The sequence below is a fragment of the Callospermophilus lateralis genome, chromosome 4 (assembly GCF_048772815.1).
Source record: "Callospermophilus lateralis isolate mCalLat2 chromosome 4, mCalLat2.hap1, whole genome shotgun sequence".
NCBI classification, from domain to species: Eukaryota; Metazoa; Chordata; class Mammalia; order Rodentia; family Sciuridae; genus Callospermophilus; species Callospermophilus lateralis.
The window spans coordinates 9,088,908-9,113,993 of NC_135308.1; the positions used below are offsets into that span (position 1 = coordinate 9,088,908).

General features: G+C 48.3%; 1 protein-coding gene across 1 annotated transcript in view; it reads left to right on the forward strand.

Annotated features, from left to right (window-relative positions):
• The window catches only part of Scara5 (scavenger receptor class A member 5), a 106,800-nt gene that overhangs the window by 42,248 nt on the left and 39,466 nt on the right, over positions 1-25,086 (forward strand). Inside the window, exon 4 of the mRNA XM_076852272.1 lies at positions 22,818-23,492. Coding sequence (XP_076708387.1) covers positions 22,818-23,492 — 675 coding nt within the window. The remainder of the gene's footprint in view (positions 1-22,817; positions 23,493-25,086) is intronic.

The window sequence follows — 25,086 nt, forward strand, 5'->3', positions numbered from 1 at the left end:
AGGGCAATTTTCTCCAAGGAAGGTCAGTCCCAAGCCAATTCGTGTTCGATCCTTTAGGGCTCAGCTCACACAGCCTGGCTGGCAGGGTTTTTATAAGGTCTGCGTTAGGCACAGGCTGGGGCATCGCATTGCAAATCACGAAGCAAAATGCATGAACTCTCAAGGACGGATTTTTAAATTTCCTTGATAAAACGGGCTTATGGAAGAGTTCCCATCCCTCCTGTAGCCCATTGCTTTCAATTTAACTAGGCTTTGGGGGCTGGAATTGTTCTTTTCCCCCTTTCGGTCTTGGAAGGCATCCCACAGCTGCAGCGGCCTGCTCTCAGCTGTTTGTTTTTCTTCCTAGGAGAGGGATCGGGAATGTACCCACCAGGCCCCATGGGAATGGCCAGTCTGAGGCGCTCTCCAGTCCCCAGCCACACAAACCCCCAACACGTGGGGGCCGATGCTGTGCCCTTCATCCCATCCCTGTGGGCTAGTGGGCAGAGGCTAGCCCGCAGCCCAGACCTGCCCACAGAGCATGCCCAGCTCTCTCCCCTCCACCTTTTTATTTAATGGTAGAGAAGATGAGGGGGGAGGAGAAAGAAGACTCCAGTCCCCCGGGCTCCAGGCCAGGTCCTGAGACTTCAATTGTGAAAGTTGAGCTGGGGCTGCTCTGTCCCTCCCAGTTGGAGCAGCCATCCTCTAGGCCTGGGTGGGACTGGGCTGAGTCTGAGTAATTGCTTGCCTGGAGTGCTTGCCTGTTTGGATCCAGACAGACCCTCCCCTAAGTCGCCACCAACCCCCCTGGGGTGAAGCTGGAGACCCAGCCCAGGCTGAGTCCATCTTCCCACCCCCACCCCACCCACACTGCTGCCCTCTTAAATTACCCTTTGGAATGGTTTTATTGTGTTAAAATGCACAACATAAACTTTACCACTTTAACCACTGTCAGTGTGCAGTTCAGTAGCACTAAGCACATTCACACGGGGCTGCCAACATTGCCACCCCCAGCTCCCAACCCCGGCCATCTTCCCTAAGGTGAAGCTCTCACCCATTCAGCACAAAGTTCCCATTCCCCCCTTCTCCAGTCCCTGACTACCCCTATTCTACTTTCTGTTTCTTTGAGAAATGTGACCGTTTTAGGTACCTGATCATGAGTGGCATAGCACAGTATTTGTGCTTGTGTAACTGGCTGATTTCATTTGGAGTTTCAACTTTGGGGTCTGTGTTGTAGCATGTGCCAGAATGTCCTTCCCTGCATGTCGACTCATCTGTCCATGGACACTTGGGTTGCTTCTACCTTCTGGTTGCTGTGAGTAATGGCTACTGCTGTGAACATGGTTGAACAATGATCTGTTCAAGTTTCTGCTATTAATTCTCAGTATATGCCTAAAAGTGGAATTGCTAGTCCTGTGGATTTTTAAACTAGTTTGCCCTTGAAAGTCCAATAGGGCTTTCTGGCCACTAGGACCTCTGTCTGCTGGGAGAGACAGAATGTTATGCCAGATTCGTGGGACCCCCAGTAGAGCTCCAGGAGCCGAATCCGATGCAATCACACAAGAGTCTTTATTGCAAGCTGGAGCCTGGACTCACAACCCTTCCCGACGCGGTCCCAGGGAGTGAGTCCTGGTCCTTTGTTCAGTGAGATTTTATAGGTTTTGGGGGGATACTCTATGCGCCACAACATCACACCGCAAATCGTTCCATACCACGGGAAAATCAAACAACAACTCTTAACATTGATTAGCACATCACTGGTGGGAACAAGTTGGGTAGGGGTGATTGGTTAGTACCAGAGGGGGATTCCTTTGAATTGATTGGTTTAGGCCACGAGGGGTGTACATGCTAAACTACATGGTTTCCCAACATGTTATCAACCACCATAAACTACTGGGGGGTCATCTGGCATTCCAGGTATTTTTCCTGTCTAATGCTGATTGGAGATTGCTAGGGGGGTTGCTATGGGTCCTCACCAAGCCTAACTGAGTCAGGGACACCTGGCACCTCAGACCTCTCCTGTTATTTATTTATTTATTATTTATTTTTAAAAAGAGAGAATTTTTTAATATCTATTTTTTAGTTTTCGGCAGACACAACATCTTTCTTTGTATGTGGTGCTGAGGATCGAACCTGGGCCGCACGCATGCCAGGTGAGCATGCTACTGCTTGAGCCACATCCCCAGCCCCTCTCCTGTTGTTTATAGACAAACAACTCAGCAGGGTGGGTATGTGCTTAGGAGTGCTCTGTGGGTTTTTCCAAGGACAAGGGTCACGCCCCCTTCCTTGGACAGGCTTTGCTCTGAGGTAGAGTCTGGTTTCTCAAAAATGGAGTCACATTAGTTTCTCAAGAGGTTAAAGAAGATAGAGAAGAAAACCAAGAGCTATGAGGATACTGAATGTCAACCATCCTACAGGATCTCAGCCCAGCTAGGCCACTAAATGGGACAGGAAGGGGGTTGTTAATAGAAATGCAGATTCCACCCATTCCTGAGTCAGAAAGCTGGACATTCTACTTACCGGCTGAAGATGGGAAAAGGGGTCTTAATCAGAGTCTCTCTGACCTTCAGCACACATGGGGATATCAATAATGACCATGTAGCCACCATACCCATTCTTCTGATTGGACCCTTACACATGTATGGCAGTTAGCCACACCTGGCTGGCTTGTCTGTGATGGTCTGTATTAGTGTGTGAGAGCTGCCACAACAAAATACCACAGACTGGGTGGTTTAAGCAACAGACATTTATATTTCACTGTTCTGGAGGCTGGTAGTCCAAGATCAAGGTGTAGGCAGGTCTCTCTTCTTGGCCTACAGATGGCCACCTTCTCCCTGGTTGTCGCTCCCTACACATAGGCCCAGGCTCCCGGTGTTTCTTCCTCTTTTTATAAGGACATGAGTCAGATTGGATTTGTTATGCTCGAATTCGGGACCCCCAAAAGACCACCAGAGACCCAAGATCGGTGTAAGCAGCAAAGAGGCATTTATTGTGAGCTAGCTCGGTCCTCCGCACGCACACACAGCAACTGGTGACGCTGAGAGGCCCCGAGCCCAGGGTTTGCAGCAGTTTTATACATTTTTTGGAGAAGGCAGGGACCCCCACATTCATCATAGCATCTCTTAGCAAATCATCACACACCGCCTGAAAATCATACAACAACTCTAAAACATGATTAGCACATTCACTGGTGGGAACAAGTTGGGTAGGGGTGATTGGTCAGTACAAAAGGGGTATTTATTTGAACTGATTGGTTTAAGCCAAGAGGGGTGTAGTGCTGAACTACATGGTTTCCCAACATGTTATCAACCACCATAAACTACTGGGAGGGTCATCTGGCATCCCAGGTATTTCTCTGTCTCGTGCTGATTGGTGGCTGCTAGGGGGTTGCTATGGGGCCCACCTAGCCTGACTGAGTCAGGGACACCTGGTGCAGCAGATCTCTCCTGTTATTTGTAGATAAACCACTTAGCAGGGTGGGAATGTGCCTAGGAGTGCTCTGTGGGTTTTTCCAAGGACAAAGGTGATGTCCCTTCCTTGGACAGGCTTTGCTCTGAGGTAGAGGCTGTTTTTTTCAGATTGGGGTATACTCTACCAGCCTCATTTTACCTTAGTCACGTCTTTAAAATCTTTTCTCCAAATCTTTGCCTTTTGAGGTGTCAGGGCTGGGGATTTCAACATATGAATTTTAGAGAGGTACCGTTAAGCCCATGACATGCTTCTTGCCTCCATCAGTCAATGGATGATTATTTCAGATTCTTTATATTGCCCAACAGAAGAGTACCATCAGGATACTGGTGATTTACATTTTTTCCCATAATTCCATTGCTCTTAGGGCAGTTACCTTCAATAAGGCCAGTTTTCATTGAGTCCTTGTGTTTGTGCGTGTGTGAGCATTTGCTTCCTATTAAAGCATACACATTTCCTGCGTTGTTACCCAACAGGCCTCGTGGCTGTCATTTTGGGGGCTTTAATAAGTCCATCCAATTGATATGCCCTGATCTAATTGCTCATTCACGACTTCCCCAGGTTTTCACGCTACAAATCAGAGGGCAATGAATTTCTTTGCGCTATAGCATTTCCCATCTTTTGGATTATTCCTTAGGGTAAATTCCCAGGAATGGGATTATTTTACAAAGGATCCGAGTATTTTTATGGCTTTTGATACATTCTGCCAGAGTGCTCTCCAAAAGAATTTTGCGCAGTCATCAGCAATACATAAACACACTCCTGTTCCCCAGTCTCTCCAGCATGATGAAACATTGTCGCAGGATTTTTCAAGAGAATTACTTCCCCCCCCCACCCGCTTTCTTTCTTTTTAAAAACTTTTTGGAATTTTTTTTTTTGATAGCTGATGATCTCACAACGTTCTCCATCCATTTGATTATTAATTGCATCATCTCTTAAGGGGACTCACTTGTGAAGCCTTTCGCTTCTGGACTATGGAAGGTCCCAACGGGTATCTATGAAGTGTCTGCCGCATGCTGACCACTATGGGGTGCTGTGGGATGAACAAGGAGGCAGGAGGCCTCCTTCTTATCTTGCGGAAAGCTCTAATCAGCAATCACATCTTGTTTATTTGTTGTTGATTTCTCTGTACCCGACCCACTGCTTTGCACTTTGTGCATGCTGAGTGAATTTTTGTTGTATATAGTTCCATCCCAGATGGCATGTTTATCTTCTCTGTGGTTCGCAGGGATCTGCACAGAATTCAGAGGAATGCAGAATCAGAATCCAATCTGAGCCTGAAACCCGGAGACAGAGCTCAGATCTGGCAATTCCATATGATGAACATGCGGTCGTGCGTGACGGAACTGGAGAAGATGAGGCTCCACAATAACTTTATTTTTTACCTTAAGTTGACACATGATAATCGAACATTTTTATGGAGTACAGTGTGAAATTTCAACTCATGTTTGACAACAATTAAAGTAAGGTTTGGAGTTTGAGGTTGGCAGTCTGCTCCATATGAGTAAATGTGTGATAGAGCTGCCCTCCAAAAGCTATTGTGACCAGTTACATTGATAGAGATGGAGTGTGTAGAATAAGGGAGGTGATGGTCCTATTCAGCTTCATGAAGGTTAAAGAATTGCTTCATATTTGACTTTTTTTCTTTTCAATTGTTTTTTAATTTGAAAAACATTTGAACCTGTATAGAAGCTGGAAACTCTATTGAGCACCCCTATAACCTTCACTTTGGTCCATCAGTTGGGAACATTTTGCTATATTTGTGCTCTTTCTCGTCTTCTCTTTCTCTCTCTCTCTCTCTCTCTCTCTCTCTCTCTCTCTCCCCCTCTCTCTCTCTCCTTGTTATAGCCTTATAAAAAAAAATTTTGTGAAACCATTTGAGAGTAAGGCACAAAACTTACCCCTAAATACTTTAGTATGTATTTATAGGAACAAAGATGTTCCCTTATATCCCAACAATATTATTGAATGGGATTATCTAATTTAGGAAATTTAACATCCATATAATATGATTCTAAATATATAGTCCATATTTAACTTTCTCCAATTGCTCCAATAATGGCCTTTAGAGGGTTATTTTTACCCTGATCAGGATTCAGCCCAGAATCACACACGTAGTTGATACGTCTCTTTCACCATCCTCTGTCTTCTATATTTCATTTTATTTTTATGTTCGTTGGCACATTCTAGTTACACGTACTAGCTGCGGTCATTTGACATAATCATACTCTTTGGTCTTCTTTTATCTAGAATGGCTCCTAGCCTTTCTCTGCATTTTATGACACTGATATTTTTGAGAATACGGGCCAGTCAGTTGGTATATTGTCCCTCAAATTGGGTTTGTGTGATTGTTTCCCCATGACTGAATGATGTCGGTTACACATTCTTGGCGGTAACTATAAATCCTGCGTAGGAAGTAAATTGTGTCAGCTTGTTCCTCTTTGGTGGTGGTAAATGGCATCCTCCAGGTTTATCTACTGAGAGGCATCTTTTATTCTCTTCATAGTTTAGAAGTGATCTGTGGGAAACACTCTGAATCTGCACAGCTGTACTTCTCCCCTTCACTCAGTGATTTTAGCATCTACAGATAATTCTTGCCTTAATTAGTTACAGCTTGAGTATCCCTTAACCAAAGTGCTTAGGACCAGAGGTATTTTATATTTCAAGTTTTTCTGAATTGGGGGATATTTGCCTATACATAATCAGATATCTTGGGAATGGGGCCCACGTCTAGACACAAAATTCATTTGCTTCAACTACTCCTTATACACACAGACTGAAGGTAATTTCATGCAATATTTACAGTGTACTTGTGCTTTGACTGTGACCTGTCTCATGATGTCAGAGATCAAACTTTCCACTTGTAGCTTCAGGTTGGTACTCAAAAAGCTTCATATTTGAAAGCATTTTTGGACTCTGATCTAGAATCAGTGGAGTTCATGCAAAATGACTTTTATATTCTTAGTAAGGCCAGTACAGTGTTGCTTGAAAGAAAGAGACAGCAAGGCAGGCTTGAGCATTAGGGAACACGAAGGTGTTGGATAGCCTTGAGTCCAGGTTAGCTGGTCCTGCCTTTCTAATCTATGTCCAAGGATCACTCTAATGCTATGCAATTCTAAAATCCATTTCCTCTGTACAACTTTGTACACTTCACACAAAGCTGCCAGTTTTTTGAAAAATTGTAAAGAAGAGATGCATGTGGTGTTTTTTTATTACAAGATGTTAAACGTTGTCATCAAAATTTTTCTCTTTTGTAGAAAAGGCTCTGGATCTATCTAATGCCATGTTGTGATTGATGATTGTTGTCTGGAACAATTTCATATGACTCTTTTGCAATACTAAATGTTTTTACAATAGTGGAAATATCCAACCAACTTAACAATGCAAAGTACTCTGGGGACCAATCAATCCTCAGTAACTCTTACTCTTAGCATTAATAAGTTTTTAATTGAAAAAACTCTGCCTATTTGCGTAGAAATGCCTTTGCATTATTGTCAGAGATGATTCACATGGATGGATGGATGGATGGATGGATGGATGGATGGATGGAAGTGTGGATGGATGGGTGGGTGGATGAATGGATGGATGGGTGGGTGGATACCTAGTTCTGGTTTCCTCAACAGCAGTGAGGTATAGTAGAAAGAATATAAACAAGGTTTCAAGAAATATGAGTACTAGCCCTGGTTCTGCCTCCAATGGTCTAGGCAAATTGAGACTTTTCAGATCATTTTTTGTCCGCTTCTTCATCTGAAAATGAGAAGTAAGGGGTTACTGAGATCACTTTAGGCTTGAGGGTGTATGATCTTCCTGTTCTGTGACACTTCTCTTTGGAAAATAGTGATATGAGAAATTTGAGGCTCCAAACCCCATGTTCTGAGTGAGGAGACCCAATAGAGTCTGACCCAGATTCCTTACATACTATTAGTGAGAATAATTTCCAACCTCCTTAAAATACTTTATGACAAGCTCAACAAGTGGAGAAAGACTGATCTGAGAAAATCAGCCAACATTGCTCCAACCAAGGGCCGCGTGGAGCCCCTGGGGGAGCAACGTTGAGCTGTTGGAAAACAAGCACTTATGGAACAAATTGTCCAGAAAGATAGAAACAGAGAAACACGCTGGCCGCCCTCGCTGATTTCAGACTCCAGCCTCATGGGACTGTGGCCAGGAGGCAGCCTGGAGAAACTCGGGAGGGGCTCTGCCCAGCCTCGGTGGGCTCCTACTGGAACGAGAGGGTGAGATTGTGCTGGGTGGAGCAAAATTGAGGTGCAGAATCTGGGCTTCGATTTTGCATTTGCCATTCACAAGGGTGTTATCCTGAACGAGCCACTGGATCTCTCTAAGCCTCATGTGTAATCTGGGTATGTGAACAATGACCTCGGAGGATCACCTGAGATAGAAGACTTGCTGCCCCCGCCCACCACCTGGCACTAGGTAGAACTCCTTAGTATGACCTTCTTTTCTTCTTCTGTCCAATCAGGTGGATGGACTGTTGGGTTCCTTGTCCCCCGTACCTCTACTGAACTGCACGGTCTGGACTAAGAGGGTTCTTCTGTCCAGGGCTCCCTGTCCTTACCTGTAAAACAGGGAGGGACGTCCAGGTGGTCATAGGCAATCCTCAGGCCTGACAGTGCTGTTGTGTGGCCCGATTCCTGTAACACCAGCAGTGCACTGTCGTGGGCTGAATGGGCCGTGTGTCAGTCAGCTATTTCGTCACTATAACCAAAAGACCCAGTAAGAACACTGTTAGAGGAGGCAAAGTTTATTTGGCGCCACGGTTTCAGAGGTCTCAGTCCACAGATGGCTGACTCCATACCTCTGTGCGCGAGAGGAGGCAGACCATCAGGGCAGAAGCGCGTGCTGGAGGAAGGCAGCTCAGGATATGGTGATCAGGAAGCAGAGAGAGACTCCCTCCCACAGACAAAGTGTAAACCCCAAAGGCACATCCCTGTGACCCACCTCCTCCAGTCCCACCCCACCTGCCCACAGTTACTGCCCAGTTCATCCCTATCCGGGGATTAATGCACTGACTGGTTTAAGGCTCTCATGACCCAATCTCTTCACCTCTGGACTTTCTTGCATTGTCTCACGCATGGGCTCTTGGGGACACCTCATACACAAATCATAATAGGCAGGGATAAGAGGCCCTGTTGGGAGGCATGGGAAAGGCAGAGCACGTTTGTTGGCTTGGGATTGAAAGATGCTGGATGGACAGAGAGCTGTTCATGCCACAGATCCCAGCTCCGACACGGTCGCCTGCATGAGGGTCTCTAGGGCTGAGTGGTTCTCTCCCCTGTGCCTGACCTCACCCATCCTTTTGAGGGGTGGGAAGAAGGGATAGGGTATTTGAGCCAATGAAGCACAAAAAGTCTTTGTTCCACCACATTTAATTTAATTCTCCCCATCATTTGGATATCTTGCCTGCACATTCAAAATGCTAGGCTTCCCACAGCATCTATCTCTGAGAATGCTATAAAAATGAGCAGATCTGGGTGGGTCTGATATTCTATATACTTTAAAGCATCCAGCGTAGTGCCTGGCAATCGGTAAGTGCTGAAGTAATGAAAGTGTTCCCTCCAGGAAATATCAGAAACCCATCATCACATAAACAGAAAGAATATCTCTGCAATAAGTGTTGAAAGAATCCCATGTTTGTTTCTTAACAAAGTTTAAAGTACTCATTTATGTCTTCAAAATACGTGCTTGGTCAATTTGCTAGGTCAGTGATGCAATGGATTCCAGAAAAGAGTCTCTGTTTCATGACAAGCAGGTGCTCTGTGTGGGTAAAAAGCTGTGTATTAAGAAAGTCCAGTAAGTTAGGATTTTTCTTTTTTTCTTTTTTCTTTTCCTTTTCCAATGGAATGAAAACTTCTGGAGATAATATAACCCTGTGCTCTAAAAGCGCAGCGCTCATGTCCATCTTTCTTGACATTATTTCATTATAGGAGGAGGCTCTGTTTTATTGCAAATCAATGGGGATTTATGCTTAAATGCAGAGGAGTGCCTGGGAAAGTCAGGGAGCTGCTACTGTGGGACAGGTTCTCTTTCTCTGGTGGACTCCCCTTTCCATGTGGGTTTGAGAACACACTAAACGCGCCAGGAGAGGTTTGAATTTCTTTATGGTTTTAGTGCTCAGTTAGAAGGTTATTGAGGGTCCCTTTCTAGAAACAGCTTCAAGAAAGCACCAGCGGCTCCCAAGACAGTATAGAGAAGAGTCCCCAGAAGAGATTAAAAACATATGTGGTGCAAGCACACACTGTTAAGTTTACCTTCTTAAACATTTTACGTGGACAGTTCATTTGCGGTAAGTATATTTACATTGCTGTGTCCCACTAGAAGATCTGAAGTTTCTAAACTGTGAATAATCGGATTTCTGCAAGTCATTGTCCAAGGGCAGCCCCAGCGATTTGAAGACATGCTTGGTCCTGGGAGCACCAGATGGTCTGGCTCCATGGGATTCAGAATAGCCACCTCCTAGGCTCTTGTGAGTTGGCTGCATCCATTAGCCTGATGGTATGACCATAGCTTGCAAATTGGCACCCACCTTTACTGTGCACCCCAACTTCTTTCCAGTCCAATAAGAGCCATCATTAGCCACTTATTTTGGGCGGAATTTTGTCTCCCCAAAATTTATTTATTAAACTCCTAATTCTCAGTTGCACAGAATGTGATATATTTGGAGAAAGGGTCTTTGTTTTTGCCATACCAAGGATTGAACTCAGGGCCTGGCATATGATAGGCAAGTGCTCTACCACTAAGCTACATCCCCAGCCCTGGTGATAGGGTCTTTAAAAGGATGATTAGACTAAAATGAGGCCATTAAGGTGAGCCCTAATCCAATGTGACTGATGTCCTTATAAAAAGAGGAAGTTTGGACATACAGAGAGATCCTAGGCTCACAAGTGCGCAGAAGGAACACCACGTGAGGACCCAGAGAAGGCCATCTTTGAGCCACTGAGTGGAGCCCAGAAGAAGCAAGTCTAACAATACCTCGATCTTGACGTCTAGCCTTCAGCGCTGTGAGAACATAGATGTCTGCTGCTGAAACCACCCAGGCTGTGGCACCCTGTCGTGGTGGCTCTAGCAGACTAAAACCCCACTTACTTGGCATTTTAAAATATATACCCACGTGTAGGATGGTTTTAGACCTGCCTCTTCCTGAATAACTCATCTGAGGTGAATTCACTGTGCCACGGAGTACCCCGAGCAGTAATCTTGTGACAACTCCGGACCAGGACGTCACACCACTTGGTTTCTGTGATGTGGTTTTGGTTTCCCCAACCTCCACCCTGGGAAGCCACATGGGGGCCAGTGGGAAAGTTCTGGGGAAGCTGCATCAGACCTCCTGGCCCCGGAGCATCTAGGGCATATTTTGTCCCTTCCTAATTATAAAATCTGACATAACTTCATGGAATTTCCATTCTCCGCTCTTCAGAGTGGGGACAGTAATGCCTACCTCCTGGGCGTCTGAGGGTTTCAGGGGATGAAGTGTACAGAGTATCTGAGGAGCAGAAGGGAGTTCAATCAGTGGGAGCTGACGGAGGATGGACCCAGCACTCTCTTTCAGTCTGCTTATGTATGCAAAATGCCGCATTTGTCCCCTTTAGTTGAAGTGGCCCCCTACCTTCAGCCAGGACTTCGCATCTGCTAAGGACATGTTGATTTTTGATTTTGTCATGTACAGTGTTACTCTTGCCAGCTTTGCAGCTGCTGTTGGTCATCCATAGGCATAGTGACCCTGCAGAGCTGAGGAATGGCACAGGGTGCACTGTCATTCAATAGTCCTCAAGTCTTCCTCTTTCTCACCTCTAACGCCAAGAGGCCACTGAGTCCTGTCCATTTTATTTCTGTCCTGTCTTGTGTCCGAACACCCTCTTCATCTTAGGCCTGGGCACAGTTCAGGGCCCTCTCTCTCACTGGGACCATGGCCGCCTCACCCACTTCTCATCCCCAAGTTCTTGTTCCTTTCCAGTACATTCTCCACACCTCTGATGGAAGCATCTTATGAAAATGCAGAAAGCACCCACCCTCGCAGACCCATGAAGGTCTACTAACTGTGCCAGTAGTGTTCGACTTCTTTACGTCATCTCAAAGTTGGATCTTGCTTTTGCTTTTACCCAATGAACATTTTTAAACAAAATAATAGGGAAGCTACATGTGGTGGTGCACGCCTCTAATCCCTGCGGCTCAGGAAGCCAAGGCAGGAGGATCCCGAGTTCAAAGCCAGCCTTAGCGAGTGAGGCGCTAAGCAACTCAGTGAGACTCTGTCTCTAAATAAAATACAACCCAGGGCTGGGGATGGGGCTCGGTGGTTGAGTGCTCTTGAGTTCAATCCTGGTACCAAAAAAACAAAAACAAAACAATGGGTAGATTCTTTCTTTTGGCGTAAATTTCCCCCAAATAAACTACATGAATGAAAGAATTTGTATTTTGAACTTCTCCATATTCATCAACTGCCAGACCCGTAGAGTGAGTTGGGTCCCCACATACACAGATCAAATGCCTTAATGAGCAGCCCAAGTTCATACTCTCTGTGGTTTCTTGGGACAATGGGGAATCAAGACGTGAAGAAGCCAAGAGCAAGAAAGACAGGCAGCAGCCGGCCAGGTTCTGTGGAGGGAGGAAGGAAGGCCTCTCCTCTCAGCCTGGGAAGTCCGTGGACATCAGAGCCTGAGCCAGGGTGATTGTGGTAGGGAGCTGTAGGAGGTACCTGAGCCAGGCAGCTGATTGTGAGGAGATGGTGAGGAGCAGAACGAGGGATCCAAGGATCGGGAAATTGGGAAGGAGGAAGGCCAGGCAAACACGTGGCCTTGAGTTGGTCTCCGTTGAGTAAATGGGGCTCCCTCCCCTGCCAGCAAGGGAGCCGGTCAAGAGCCTCCATTGGTCTTCCAGGCAGTGCTTGTCCTCCAGCTCCTGCCTCCATTGGTCAGGGTTTCCCCAAGGGTCAAGACCACGCATGTGTGAGTCTCAGTTCATTCCTGTGACTCTGGGAGGTCGTGCGCCATATGCAGAAAGTAAGAAATGGCAGTGCGGCTGGGCTGATGCTGCCAGGTTGCTCCTATGGGTCGTGGTTGCCACGGCCACCAGCCACGGATGGAGCAAGAGGCAGCTGAGAGGACCCCAGGCACAGCCCAAGACCTGCCAACACACCTCCTGCAGCCCACCCCTGTCTTTTTCCAGGAGGAGACAAAGCTACTTCTGAGATTTGTGACACTGCATTTTCCCTCCCTTAGGCATTTGGCAACTATTTACTGAGGTCTGGGGTCGTGTGTCAGGCACTAGGTAATCTAGATAGAAAGCCCTATTGAATTGCACTTAGGAATTTGCAGAGAATCACTTGCTTTCCTATTGGATGCATGCATCTTCTGAAACCCTGGGTTTCTGGCCGTTGCTGGTCATGGTGTGAGACCTTAGAGCTGCCCACATGGGAATCTGGGGATAATCTCTTCGGGAGGGTTTTGATTTATAATTCATCTCAGATCCCACTTTCACAGTAATCAGCGGGAGGTTATCAGAGATTCTGTGTGCTTAGACCACCAGTGGGGAACCTTGGTGCCAAGTCACAGAGTGTCCAGCCCCACCCCAGGGACGGTAATAAACACACTGGTGGAGTTTTCCTCCTTTGAAGTTCTGACAGGCCATCCTCACGTGGGTATCTGTGACTGCCAGCATGTGTGTCGGGCTTCCTTCAGTTCCTGCTCATGCTCACCATTGTGCCAGGGACAGTCTCCATCTGTAGATGATGGCCGTCTGGAATGAGGCCAACCTACCACTCCAGTGAGGCAGATGCCTTCCTTCTTTGCTCATTTGTTGGACCTGAAATTGACCGTCTTTTCTTGCTCACTTAGAGCCCCACCAGTTTTTGAATGGACAAAGGCCAGCACAGGTAGGACACTGAGCCGACGCAGACTACCTGTGGCCATCCAGGTGCCACTGCATCAAAGTGCATGGGCCAACTGTGCAAAGACAGAGCCTGCCTGGCTTCTTTGCCAAAGGGGCTGCCTTAGCTCTGAGTGTAGCAGAAGCTCCACGCTCCATCCTATTTCATGCAGGGGCTGGTGGGGCCCAGGCAGGAAGGAGAATTTGACCTCTAGCTTGTAAATATTTACCCTGTGTATCCTGCTGAGCTAGAAACCAGGCATGTGGTAGTTAAAATAATAAAAATAGGTTCACCCCCAAATTACTAATCTGCTGCCTTTCTCCTGGGTCCTAATGACTGTAGACACTGCTGCTGAGCATGGGCCACCCACTGAGACCGTCATTCTCTTCTCTTAGTAAGCCTCCTCTTATCATTTCTCCATCACCACTGAGCAGCCTGGTTTGGGGTGCTGTGGCTTCTTCTACTTTAATGACACTAGTGTCCTCCTCAGGCCTGTGTTTGATGCCAAGGAAACTTCTAAGCCCTGGATATTGCATTGGTTTCCTGGGGGCTGTCACCAATAACTGTATACACTCCAATGGGTCACATGGTTCTGCCTGGACAAAAGGTGGTTCTCCAAGGTGTAGACAGACTGGCAGAAAGATCTTCCCCCTCCTTCTGTCAGGAGACTTCCATGAGATGCCCACTGGGCCCTGGTCAGCTTCATCAGGGCTTGCAGAGAAGCCATGGGGAGGGGCTATGCAGCCTCTAGTGAACTGGACATTTCAGAAGAACAGGTTGACTGAGGCCAGGAGGTGTGAGTGACCCACCTAAGGCACACCTCCTGGCCTTGCTCCTGGGGCTCACACCACTGCCTTCCTCCGGAAGTTTCACTAAGGAATTGCCAATTCAAGGAGAGCTTCCAGAGAAAATGAATCCATGACCCCACCACAGCCAGGTGACCTCAGGAATCCTCTGCTGAAGAATTCATCTCAGGCCAGGATTCCATTCTACAATCAGTGTGTCTCACCGTGTCCACCCACACCGGGGACACATACTGTGCAGGGCTGGTGGAGAGCAGACAACCTGCTCTCTACCTGCCAGTCCTGCTCAGGATGCCCCAGCGCTCAGAGGCACGGGGCAGCACATCACAAGTGGGGAAGAGGCTCTGAGTTGGGCCCATTCTGGTTCTGAACTGGCATTGTGAGTGGCTAAGAGAAGCAGAGCCAGCTCCCCTGGTGGAAACCAGAGCTCCCTGGGTGGACTTGGGCCACCTTTGCCTAGAGAACAGCCCATGAGGTGGGCTACTCCCTTCCCTCCTGCTGTGCCCCAGTCCCCCACTTACCCCTCCCTCCCCCTCAGGAGGTCCCTGGGCCACCTGGTCCTCTGAGCCCTTGGAGGCCCCAGGCCCTGCCCAGCAGCCAGCTCCTCTCAGCACCTGCAGCCCTGGGTCCTCCTCCCTGTCCAGGAGCCTGCACTCAGCCTGTCCATATGGGCACAGCTGAGGATCAGTGCCCCTGCCCAGAGAGCCCCTGAGGGTCCTCCATTGTTGGTTGTACATTCCACAACTGATATTAACATCAACTCAAACAAAAGAAAGGAAACTTCTCCAACAGCCCACATCCTCCAACAGAGCACACTGGTTTTCTTTCTCTAGCTCCATCCATTTGCAGGCTCCGGCTTTTCAGTTTGACTCTGGGTGTTTTTTTTCCCCACCTAATGTTATAATTATTTCACAAGTGTTTTCCACTCTTCTCTCTGTCTTTCATGTTAATTATGATTTTGCATAAGAGTCCCTGAAGGGAACACACTGTAATCTGCCCATTTTGTTTCTGGGTAATCTTTTTTTCAATCATGGTAAATAAATGCTGAATGTTTTCTGTTTTTTGTTTTTTTTTTTAATTTTCCTAGCAACAAATCCCCAGAAATTGGTCAAAAGGCATGGATATTTATTTTTATGACTTAAAAATCACAGCCAAATGACTTCCCCAAATTATACGAATTGATATGTATATTTTAGACTTTTAAGTGTGTCAACTTCACTGCACAGTGTATTACAATTTTCAAATTGTAAATTTCATAGATATAAAATGGGACCTTGTTGTTAGTACAAATTGAATTTTAGAAGTGATCTTGTCCAGGCGATGCCTTCCCTCCTAGGAAGGATGCACACAGTTCAGGGGCCAAGGCTAATGGGACATCCTGTAGGAGGTGAATACCCTTTGGGCATCTGCTCGTGCTGTCTAAGCCTGGCCTGGCCTCACACTCCAGAGTGAATTATCTCCTTCCAACAGTCTCCGAGTGTTCTCTGCTCACACTCCACCACCACCCACCCTCTTCCCCCCGTAATTCCTTCCAGATGTTTGCCGTCCTCAACAGAGAACAATTCTTACTTGAGTGTGACTCTTTTAATTCGTGTTTATGCAAACAGTTCATTTATCTCTGTGCCTGGTGTATCTACTTTTAATGTGTTTTAAATATTCTTCAACTTTTATACTTTCACAAATAGGAAAATCAATCATCGACTACAATAATAGCTGGCATTTCCAGATCATTTACTGTATGCCAAGCACTGTTCTCAGGGCTTTCCACATTAGCACACTACCTCTCCAAACAACCCTGTGAGATAAGTATGAAGCCTCCGAGTATGTTTAGCATCCTCTATTCCAAAGAAGGACATTGAAGCATGCAGAGGTTAAGTAACTCACTAAGCCACATGGCTAGGAGAGACAGGGGAGACTGACTTAGGGTCCTGGAAGTTCAGTTCCAGAATCCCCAGCCTGAAGGACTTTGCCATACTCCTGAAAACATGGAGAGTAGAGAAGACTTGGTACCAGTCAGAGACCCAGATGTGGAACATGTTTTGAAGGTAGTGAGCTCCCCCCTCATATGCCCAGGCTGGACTCTGGCTGCTTGATAGGAATCACATAGAGATTCAATTTCAGTTTCTGGCTCAGTTTTGATTGCTGGATCCTAATGATGTATGATCAGTGTCTGAATGACTACCTCAGGCCTCTGCCTGGGCTAGGTGGCTTGCGCATGCATGTCTCCTGCAGTCTTCTTGCTGGCTCTGCCTCGCTTTGCTGTCCACACCCCAACACTCTGCCCCCTCTTCACAATTGTCCTTCGTGTTCATAAAAAGTCATTTTCAGGCTAAGTCAGGGGGCTCCAGATGTGAGCTGACCAGCCCGCTGTTTTCCCCAAACTCACCAGGCACACCCTCATTCCAGCTAGGCACGTCTGTGTGTGGTGGGAAGAAGGCCAAGCTTTCTCTCTGATGTTTAGTGACTTAACCTTGGGCACTGGTGTTAACAACCATGGGTCACTGTATAGAACTCCACATCCATTTGATTCCAACCTAACTACTCTTGGAAAGTAGGGAGGGAGAAGATTCGTAATCTCATTGAAGGACCAGAAAATGGAGGCCCAGAACAATAAGAGGTTGCCTGAAGCGTAAAGTAAGGATGGATTCAGGCCATCTGTCCCATATTCTAGTGCTCTGTCCTTTGAACCTGCAGCAGAGGGAGTCAGTCACATGTATGCTGAACTCCAGCAGGGGAAGCCGGAAAGGAGATTCTATTAAACATCTACTGTATGCCAAACTGAGTCCCTATTTCTTAAAAGAAGTTGCTTCCTTTATCCTTCCTAGCAACCTCAGGAAGTAGAATTAGCACAGGAAGCAGCTCCCGAATAGCAGGGGCAGCTCAGCTACTGGGGCTCCACAGTCCCTGCTGCCCACGGCCTTCCTCCCTTGCTCACAACAGCATCAGATCTCCCCTTCTCAAGTGCACACTGCCAAATGCCCTGTGATCCTTCAGTGGCCTCCCACCCCTGGGACAGATAGTGTCACCATTTTACAGACAAAAACCCAAACTAGGGTGATTTGGTCACCCATTCAAGGCCATCCCACCAGTAGGAAGTGGCTCCAAGTCCATACATCCTCCAAGGCCCCAGGGCAAGTCCTGCTTCATCTTCAGGCCCATGACACAGAAGGAAGAAAGGAGGGTATCAAAATTCACAGAGCATTGTATTAAGGACCAGGGGCTGAAATGCATCTGCAAAGCCGGCCTGTCAATAGGAGGGTCAAGGAATGAAAAGGGACCTGCTTTCAAGATCTGCAAAACTGGGTTGAGTTACTTGAGGCCTGGATCCCTGAGACCTGAACGGAAAATTCATTTAAATGCAGAACATAATATTGTTTTAGACTTGGTAACAAAATGGTTATCAGTAGTACTCTGGCACCTAACATGATGAACATTTCAATTAGGACCCTCCTGATTCAAGAGGTAGGAGAAAACCCAGGCTAGCACTCCTGGTGTGTGTCCAGCCCCTCTCCCAGAACTGGTCATCGATTGATCTTTGAATTTGTGTTTTCCCAGGGGATGATAGATCCTTAGCTCATGAGCAGACCCCCGACCCCTCACCCTTGGGAATGGGTCTTGCCTTCCCACCTCCACCTGCTCCCTCCACTCTGCCTCCACTGGAGACAGTCACGTGATGAGGCACAGGTGGGGGCCCAGGTCCCACGAGGGTCTGCACTGGCTCACAAGTCCCTGTGTCTGTGGATGCCCAACACAAACAGCAAATAAAACCACTGTGACAGTGGAGAGAGCACAGCAGCACAGGACAGCTTTCTCTTGCTTTTTGGAGAAAGAACCCTGCATTTTTGTTATATATTGGGCCATGCAAATTATGAAGCTGGAAAACTAGCCAGTGTCACTCTGGGGCCCAGACTGCGGCTGTGACTAGGAGGATCCTGCAGGACTGTAGAAGTCAGCTCTGGCTGCGTAACAGAAGACCCCAGAATGGGCAGCCTAAACTGGTATCTGGACATCCAAGATCCAGGGTGCCATCAGGGTTGGTTTCTCTGAGGCCTCTCCTCTTGGCTTGCAGAAGGACATCATCTTGTTGTGTCCTCACATGGCCTTTTCTCTTGATGTCTCTTCCATATTTTTTTTTTTTTTTTGTAAGGACACTGATCCTATGGGACTGGGCCACCCTTATTAGTTCATTTAACCTTAAATATCTCCTTAAAGGCTCAGACTCCAAATATATTGCGTTAAGGGTTAGGGCTTCAACATTTGAATTTTCATGGGTGGTAGTGGGGCACAAACTTTCAGTCACAACAGGGTCCTTTAACATCCCCAGTTAGCTGGAGCTGTAGGAACATGGGTTTCTGCTGCCCACTGCGGGTACAGAGAACAATCCTTCCATCAGCAGATGTATTCCACCCTTCCAAGAGGGTAGGTGGTGAGAAGTGGTCAGAACAGGCAGATTCCTGAGTGTGGGAAACATCTTAAAATCCATAACGTAAATATAAATTAGTGTAACTTTGGAGAAGCAATTTGGCTGGAATTTTTAAGAGTCATAAAAAATGTCCACACCTTTTGACCTACTAATCCAACTTCTGGGAATTTATTGCTAGGAAAACTTTCAAAAGATGGGGAAAGCTTTGTGCATTTATTTACTATGGTTGAAAAGAGATTCACCAGCAAAAAGAATGGGTAAATTACAGTGTGTCCCTGTGGTATTGTGAAATACGTATTTGATCTTCACCCTGTTTCCTGGCATTGAACGGAGAAATCCTTGCAGTTTCCAAGGTGATAAACATCTTCTTGTGTGCTACCAAGATGGGCTTGGTCACTGGAAAGACCAAGACAGGGTTAGAGGTTTGTGACTTTCAGGCCCAGTCCCCAAACTCCCCCTTGGTGATCAACTGGAGGTTAAGTTGATCATCAATGGTCAATGACTTATTGATCATGCCTACATCATGAAGCTTTCCCAAGAACCCCAAAAGACCAGATTCGGGTTACCTCTGGAGAGCTGAACACATGGAGGCTCCAAGGGGAATGTACCCGAAGGCCTGTGAGCTCTGAGCCACCTGCCACCTTCGTCACCTTGAGCATCCCTCATCTCTACCTTGGTTATATTCCTCATAATAAACCAGCAAACTTAGTATTTCTCTGGTTTTATGAATGACTCCAGAAAATTCTTTGCACCAAAGGTGGGGGTTCATGGGAACCCTAACTTACTGCTGATTAGTTAGAAACAATGAAACCCACTAGGCCCTGAGGCTGACAAAGAATGTAGGGTTTTTCTGGAGGACTGAGCCCTCCACCTGTGTGGTCTCGGGCTCCAGGCTGATGGGGTCAGAATTGAAGTAGTGAGCACACCACTGCTGTCCACTGCAGAACTGACAGTTGTTTGGTCTGTGTGTGGAGGAGCCCCACTGCCGCCCATGGTCACATGAGTCTTCTGTATGGACTGCGGAGTGAAGTCAGAGGAAGAATTGTCTTTTCTCAGAGCTCCCCTGAGAAACTCTGATGCAGTCATCAAAATCATAATTACACAAAAGACAGGGAGAAGGGTGGAAAACACTTGTGAAATAATAACATTAGATGGGGAGATAAGACAGAATCAAACTGCAAAGCCTGGGCCTGCAAATGGATGGAGCTGGAGAGAGAAAATGAAAAGCAAACCAGTGTGCTCTGTTGGAGGTTGTGGGCTGTTGGAGAAGTTTCCTTTCTTTTGTTTGAGTTGATGTTAATATCAGTTGTGGAATGTACAACCAACAATGGAGGACCCTCAGGGGCTCTCTGGGCAGGGGCACTGATCCTCAGCTGTGCCCATATGGACAGGCTGAGTGCAGGCTCCTGGACAAGGAGGAGGACCCAGGGCTGCAGGTGCTGAGAGGAGCTGGCTGCTGGGCAGGGCCTGGGGCCTCCAAGGGCTCAGAGGACCAGGTGGCCCAGGGACCTCCTGAGGGGGAGGGAGGGGTAAGTGGGGGACTGGGGCACAGCAGGAGGGAAGGGAGTAGCCCACCTCATGGGCTGTTCTCTAGGCAAAGGTGGCCCAAGTCCACCCAGGGAGCTCTGGTTTCCACCAGGGGAGCTGGCTCTGCTTCTCTTAGCCACTCACAATGCCAGTTCAGAACCAGAATGGGCCCAACTCAGAGCCTCTTCCCCACTTGTGATGTGCTGCCCCGTGCCTCTGAGCGCTGGGGCATCCTGAGCAGGACTGGCAGGTAGAGAGCAGGTTGTCTGCTCTCCACCAGCCCTGCACAGTATGTGTCCCCGGTGTGGATGGACATGGTGAGACACACTGATTGTAGAATGGAATCCTGGCCTGAGATGAATTCTTCAGCAGAGGATTCCTGAGGTCACCTGGCTGTGGTGGGGTCATGGATTCATTTTCTCTGGAAGCTTTCCTTGAATTGGCAATTCCTTAGTGAAACTTCCGGAGGAGGGCAGTGGTGTGAGCCCCAGGAGCAAGGCCAGGAGGTGTGCCTTAGGTGGGTCACTCACACCTCCTGGCCTCAGTCAACCTGTTCTTCTGAAATGTCCAGTTCACTAGAGGCTGCATAGCCCCTCCCCATGGCTTCTCTGCAAACCCTGATGGAGCTGACCATGGCCCAGTGGGCATCTCATGGAAGTCTCCTGACAGAAGGAGGGGGAAGATCTTTCTGCCAGTCTGTCTACACCTTGGAGAACCACCTTTTGATCGAGCAGCACCTTCTAGGGGATGCTAACAAACTAAACTGTGTACAGAAGAGGGCAGCCCAGATGTTTGGAGGCTAGAACTAGACTTGAGCGAATAAAGAAACTGTGGACTTTAAACCAGAAAAGTTACCATGTAGCAAGGATACAAGTATCTTTGAAATCCTGAAGTGCTGTCTTGTGAGAAAATAAAAAAAAAATTTTCCCCAGTCCTATACTCCACCAAAGAGCAGGATCAGTGGATAGAAACTCCAGGGAGGCAAAAAATCAAGTCTGAACAGAATGCAAAATGTTCTAAGAGAACTAGCTGAAAGTCAAGAGACAAGTATAAGCAAAGGTTGGGTGACCACTTGGCTCTCTGACCTTCTTGGGTGAAAGTGCTGGGCTGGGGGAATTTGAGACAGACTCCAACTTCTCCAGCCTTCTGCACCTCTGAACTTAATCTGAGGTGACATACCTCCTCCAGGGTGGCCACCACACAGTGTGCTTCCAGAAGCATCACTGAAGGATTGCAGTAGCAGATGTTCACGTGGTTCAAGAACCCTCGCACATATTTCCCCCTTCCCAGTGTGAAGTTCTGGAAGGGAACTTACTTTGAATTTTCTCATTGTTTGAACAAGATTTGTATCAAGTTCAGGGTTCTCTCATTTCCAAGATTTACAAGGCAGAATTCTCCTTGTGCCTCATCTTCTCCCACCTCCTACTCTGTCTCTCCCTTGCTACTGGTTTCCTTTTCCTCCCGTGCAGAGCAGAGCGGGGAGACAAGCATCTCTAGACACCCCAGGCAGCAGCACACCTGGCTCAGTGCAGTCCATGGACCCCCAAGAGACACAAAGATGCCAGAGTCTAGCAATAAGGTCCCTTCTCTCCGTATCACCAAAGAGTTGTTTATAACCAAGAAAAGGGACCCCAAGGAAAGGATGAGGAGTTCCCAGGATGGCTTGTTTGCTAACAAGAGAAAGAGGACACCTACAGGAAGGACAGAGGAGGCAGAGAGGGACGGTATAGAGATGGAAGAGCAGGTTTCCCTGGCCCAGAGGGGCCATTGCTGCAGCAGGAGGAAATGGGACCTTGAACTAAGGAGGCCATAAAATAAACACTGTCCCTGTTGTCAGATGGTGTTCCTTTAGGCAGTTTGGGAGGCGACTTGGGGGAAAGCCCAGGCTCCAGAGAGACCCTCTTGGTTAGGATTTGCTTTACTTCCGCGGGCAGCCTTCACTGGTCTCACCGTGAAAGAGATAAGTGCACTGGTTGGGTCCACTTTAGGCTGCTGTCTTAGAGTGGGTACTTCACAAACAACAGAACTGTGGTGCTCACAGACCTGGAGGCTGGGAAGTACCAGATCAGGGCACCAGCAGATTCAGGGTCTGGTGAGGCCCTGTTTCACCAGGTGTCATAGATGACACCTCCCATGTGTCCTACATGACAGAAACAGCAAACCGTTCCCTTGCACCTCTTTTACAAGGTCGTCATCTCTTTCCTGAGGGCTCTGACCGCAGGGCTTAGCTGCCTGCTCAAGACCCCACCTCTTAATATTATCACTTTGGCAATTAAGTGATTTGGGGGCGGGGCAAAGTGGGGTTCACACCTTTGGAGATTTTTGCCTCCTAAAGTTAAGGGGATCACAACGCCCAATATTAAATGGAACTGCACAAAACTACTGGTACACAATCACTTTTCAATGCACAACAGCAGTTTCTTATGGGTCATCTTGACGCAGGATGTTTAGCTCAGCGGGACAGTTCACCTGCACCCCTAAGCTACTCAGGATCCTTTAAGTTGCAGAGCCCAGGTCATGTCCCAGACCAATTAAATTGCAGTCTCTTCAGTTGGGACACTTAGTTGGGTGAGTCTACAGTGTGAGCTCATTTGGGACCATTGAGCTTCGTTAGCCCAGTGCTCCGCTTTTCCTTCTCCTGTCTCTTACTGAGCATCTACGGTGGCATGCCAGGCTTGCCTCCTGTTGCCTGAACTTCCTCCCCAGCAGCGCTCACCTCTCCTCTCCTCCTCCGCAGTGTCCAGGCCCCGCAGCTCCCCGGACGACCTCAAGGCGCTGACTCGCAATGTGAACCGGCTGAATGAGACCTTCCGGGACTTGCAGTTGCGGCTGCTGCAGGCTCCGCTGCAAGCAGACCTGACGGAGCAGGTGTGGAAGGTGCAGGACGCGCTGCAGAACCACTCGGACTCGCTGCTGGCGCTGGCGGGCGCGGTGCAGAGGCTGGAGGGCGCGCTCTGGGGCCTGCACGCGCAGGCGGCTCAGACAGAGCAGGCGGTGGCCCTGCTGCGGGACCGCACGGGCCAGCAGAGCGACGCGGCGCAGCTGGAGCTGTACCAGCTGCAGGTGGAGAGCAACCGCAGCCAGCTGCTGCTGCGGCGCCACGCGGGCCTGCTGGACGGTCTGGCCCGAAGGGTGGGCGTCCTGGGCGAAGAGCTGGCCGACATGGGCGGCGCAGTGCGTGGCCTCAATCACAGCCTGTCCTATGACGTGGCCCTCCACCACACGCGGCTGCAGGACCTGCAGGTCCTGGTGAGCAACGCCAGCGAGGACACGCGCCGCATGAGGCTGGTGCACATGGACCTGGAGCTGCAGCTCAAACAGGAGCTGGCCACGCTCAACACGGTGACCGAGGACCTGCGCCTCAAGGACTGGGAGCACTCCATTGCGCTGAGAAACATCTCCCTCGCCAAAGGTACCCTCTGACCCCACCCCAGCCCACAGAGCCTCCTGGGGTCCCCCCTGCTCAGGCCTCCCTCCTGCATGTCGCTCCCCAAGGGCCCCCAGTGCATTCCTCAGTCCAAGCTCAACTCCTTCTTTTAAGTCTTGCCCTGTGAGACTCTGGAATTTTCTGTGGGAATGCTCTAACTATGCCTACTTCTAAGGACTTGCCCAGGTCTCTCCTCTGGGTAAACCTTCCTAGGACAGAGTGGACTCAGCCTCTACGTCTGTAGGCAGGAGAATGGCCACAGGGGACTAACGCGGGTCTGGGTAGCTAGAGCTTGGATGTGCTGGCTGTAGCTCCAGGTCTCGGGGCTGCCGGAAGAAGATCTGGCTGCAACCTCAGGTTCAAGTAGGGCAATGGTGAAGTTCCAAGGAATGGAAAATTCCAAACTAAGCTTTCTAGGCAGTTAGAAGGTGTATTCGTACAGAGGAAAACATATTTCATTTAACCATTAATTAGTTTCATTTGTAACTCAAATGCAACAGCAAAAATGTGTAGGGCCTCCATTAACCTCCTGCCCTGGGACCCAGAGCCCAGGGACCCGACTTCCCACTCTTCACTTCTGGCTAATCAGCCCCTCCCCAACCCTTCCTTCCCCAATTCCTTCCTGAAGCACATGCTGTCAGAGGTGCCTCTCATGCCACGTTGCCCGGTGCTCACACCCCACAGCTCCCCAGGGGCTGTCAGAGTCATTAGACTCCCCTCAGCCTGCCAGTCAGCTCCAACAATGCCATACTGACTACCTGCTGTCAGTTGGGTACTGCGCAAAGTGTATCTCATATCAGGCATCTTTCAAACCAGCACCTATCTGAAGAAGCACCATGGTCCCCACTGGATTGCTGAGGGAAGCTTAAATAGCTAGTCAGGGTTATAGGACAGGGAGGGAGAGGATGGAGTGGGATTTGAACCTGGCCATTCTGATTCTGGCACCAGTGTGTTCTCTGTCACATTCCCCTCTGTCCTGCCTGCCTTCCACCTCCATTAGGGGAGCACAAACAGCTATCTGCAGGCACCCAGGCACCTCCTCCTAGGACTACTCATGAGCTCTCCCTGCCTCTGAGCTTCCACACTCGGAACAGCGAGTTTCATCCTGGAGCCTTCCATTTGTAAAGTCCTTTGCTCTCGTGTGTGCATTTTAAAAACTTGAAATGACAAGTCAAACTGTGAGGCTGGTTTCAGGCGGGTGTCTTGATGAAGGAGGGGTAGGATTTGGGCTCAAAACAACCAAGGCTCAGGCAGAAGTGCCTGATTACTCAGGGCCACGTGGCTGGTAATGATCCAAACTAGGATTTTTTTTTTTTTTATTTCAACAGCTTTAATAAGATATAATTTACATGCCACAGAATTCACTCCTTGTAAATAAGTGTGCAATTCAATGTCCAAGAGTTTTAGTCCCAGCACCCAGAGTGCATTCTGCTGCCCTCAGTCCGTCGGTATGCTTCTGTGTTCCCAACCCTAACAATGCATACACAGAAGTGGGGCTCAGTGAACGCTCAACAACCGTTGGATCTCGAGGCCAGGCAATCAGAGACTCCCCTGCTCCATCTGTCATCTGTTCCTGATC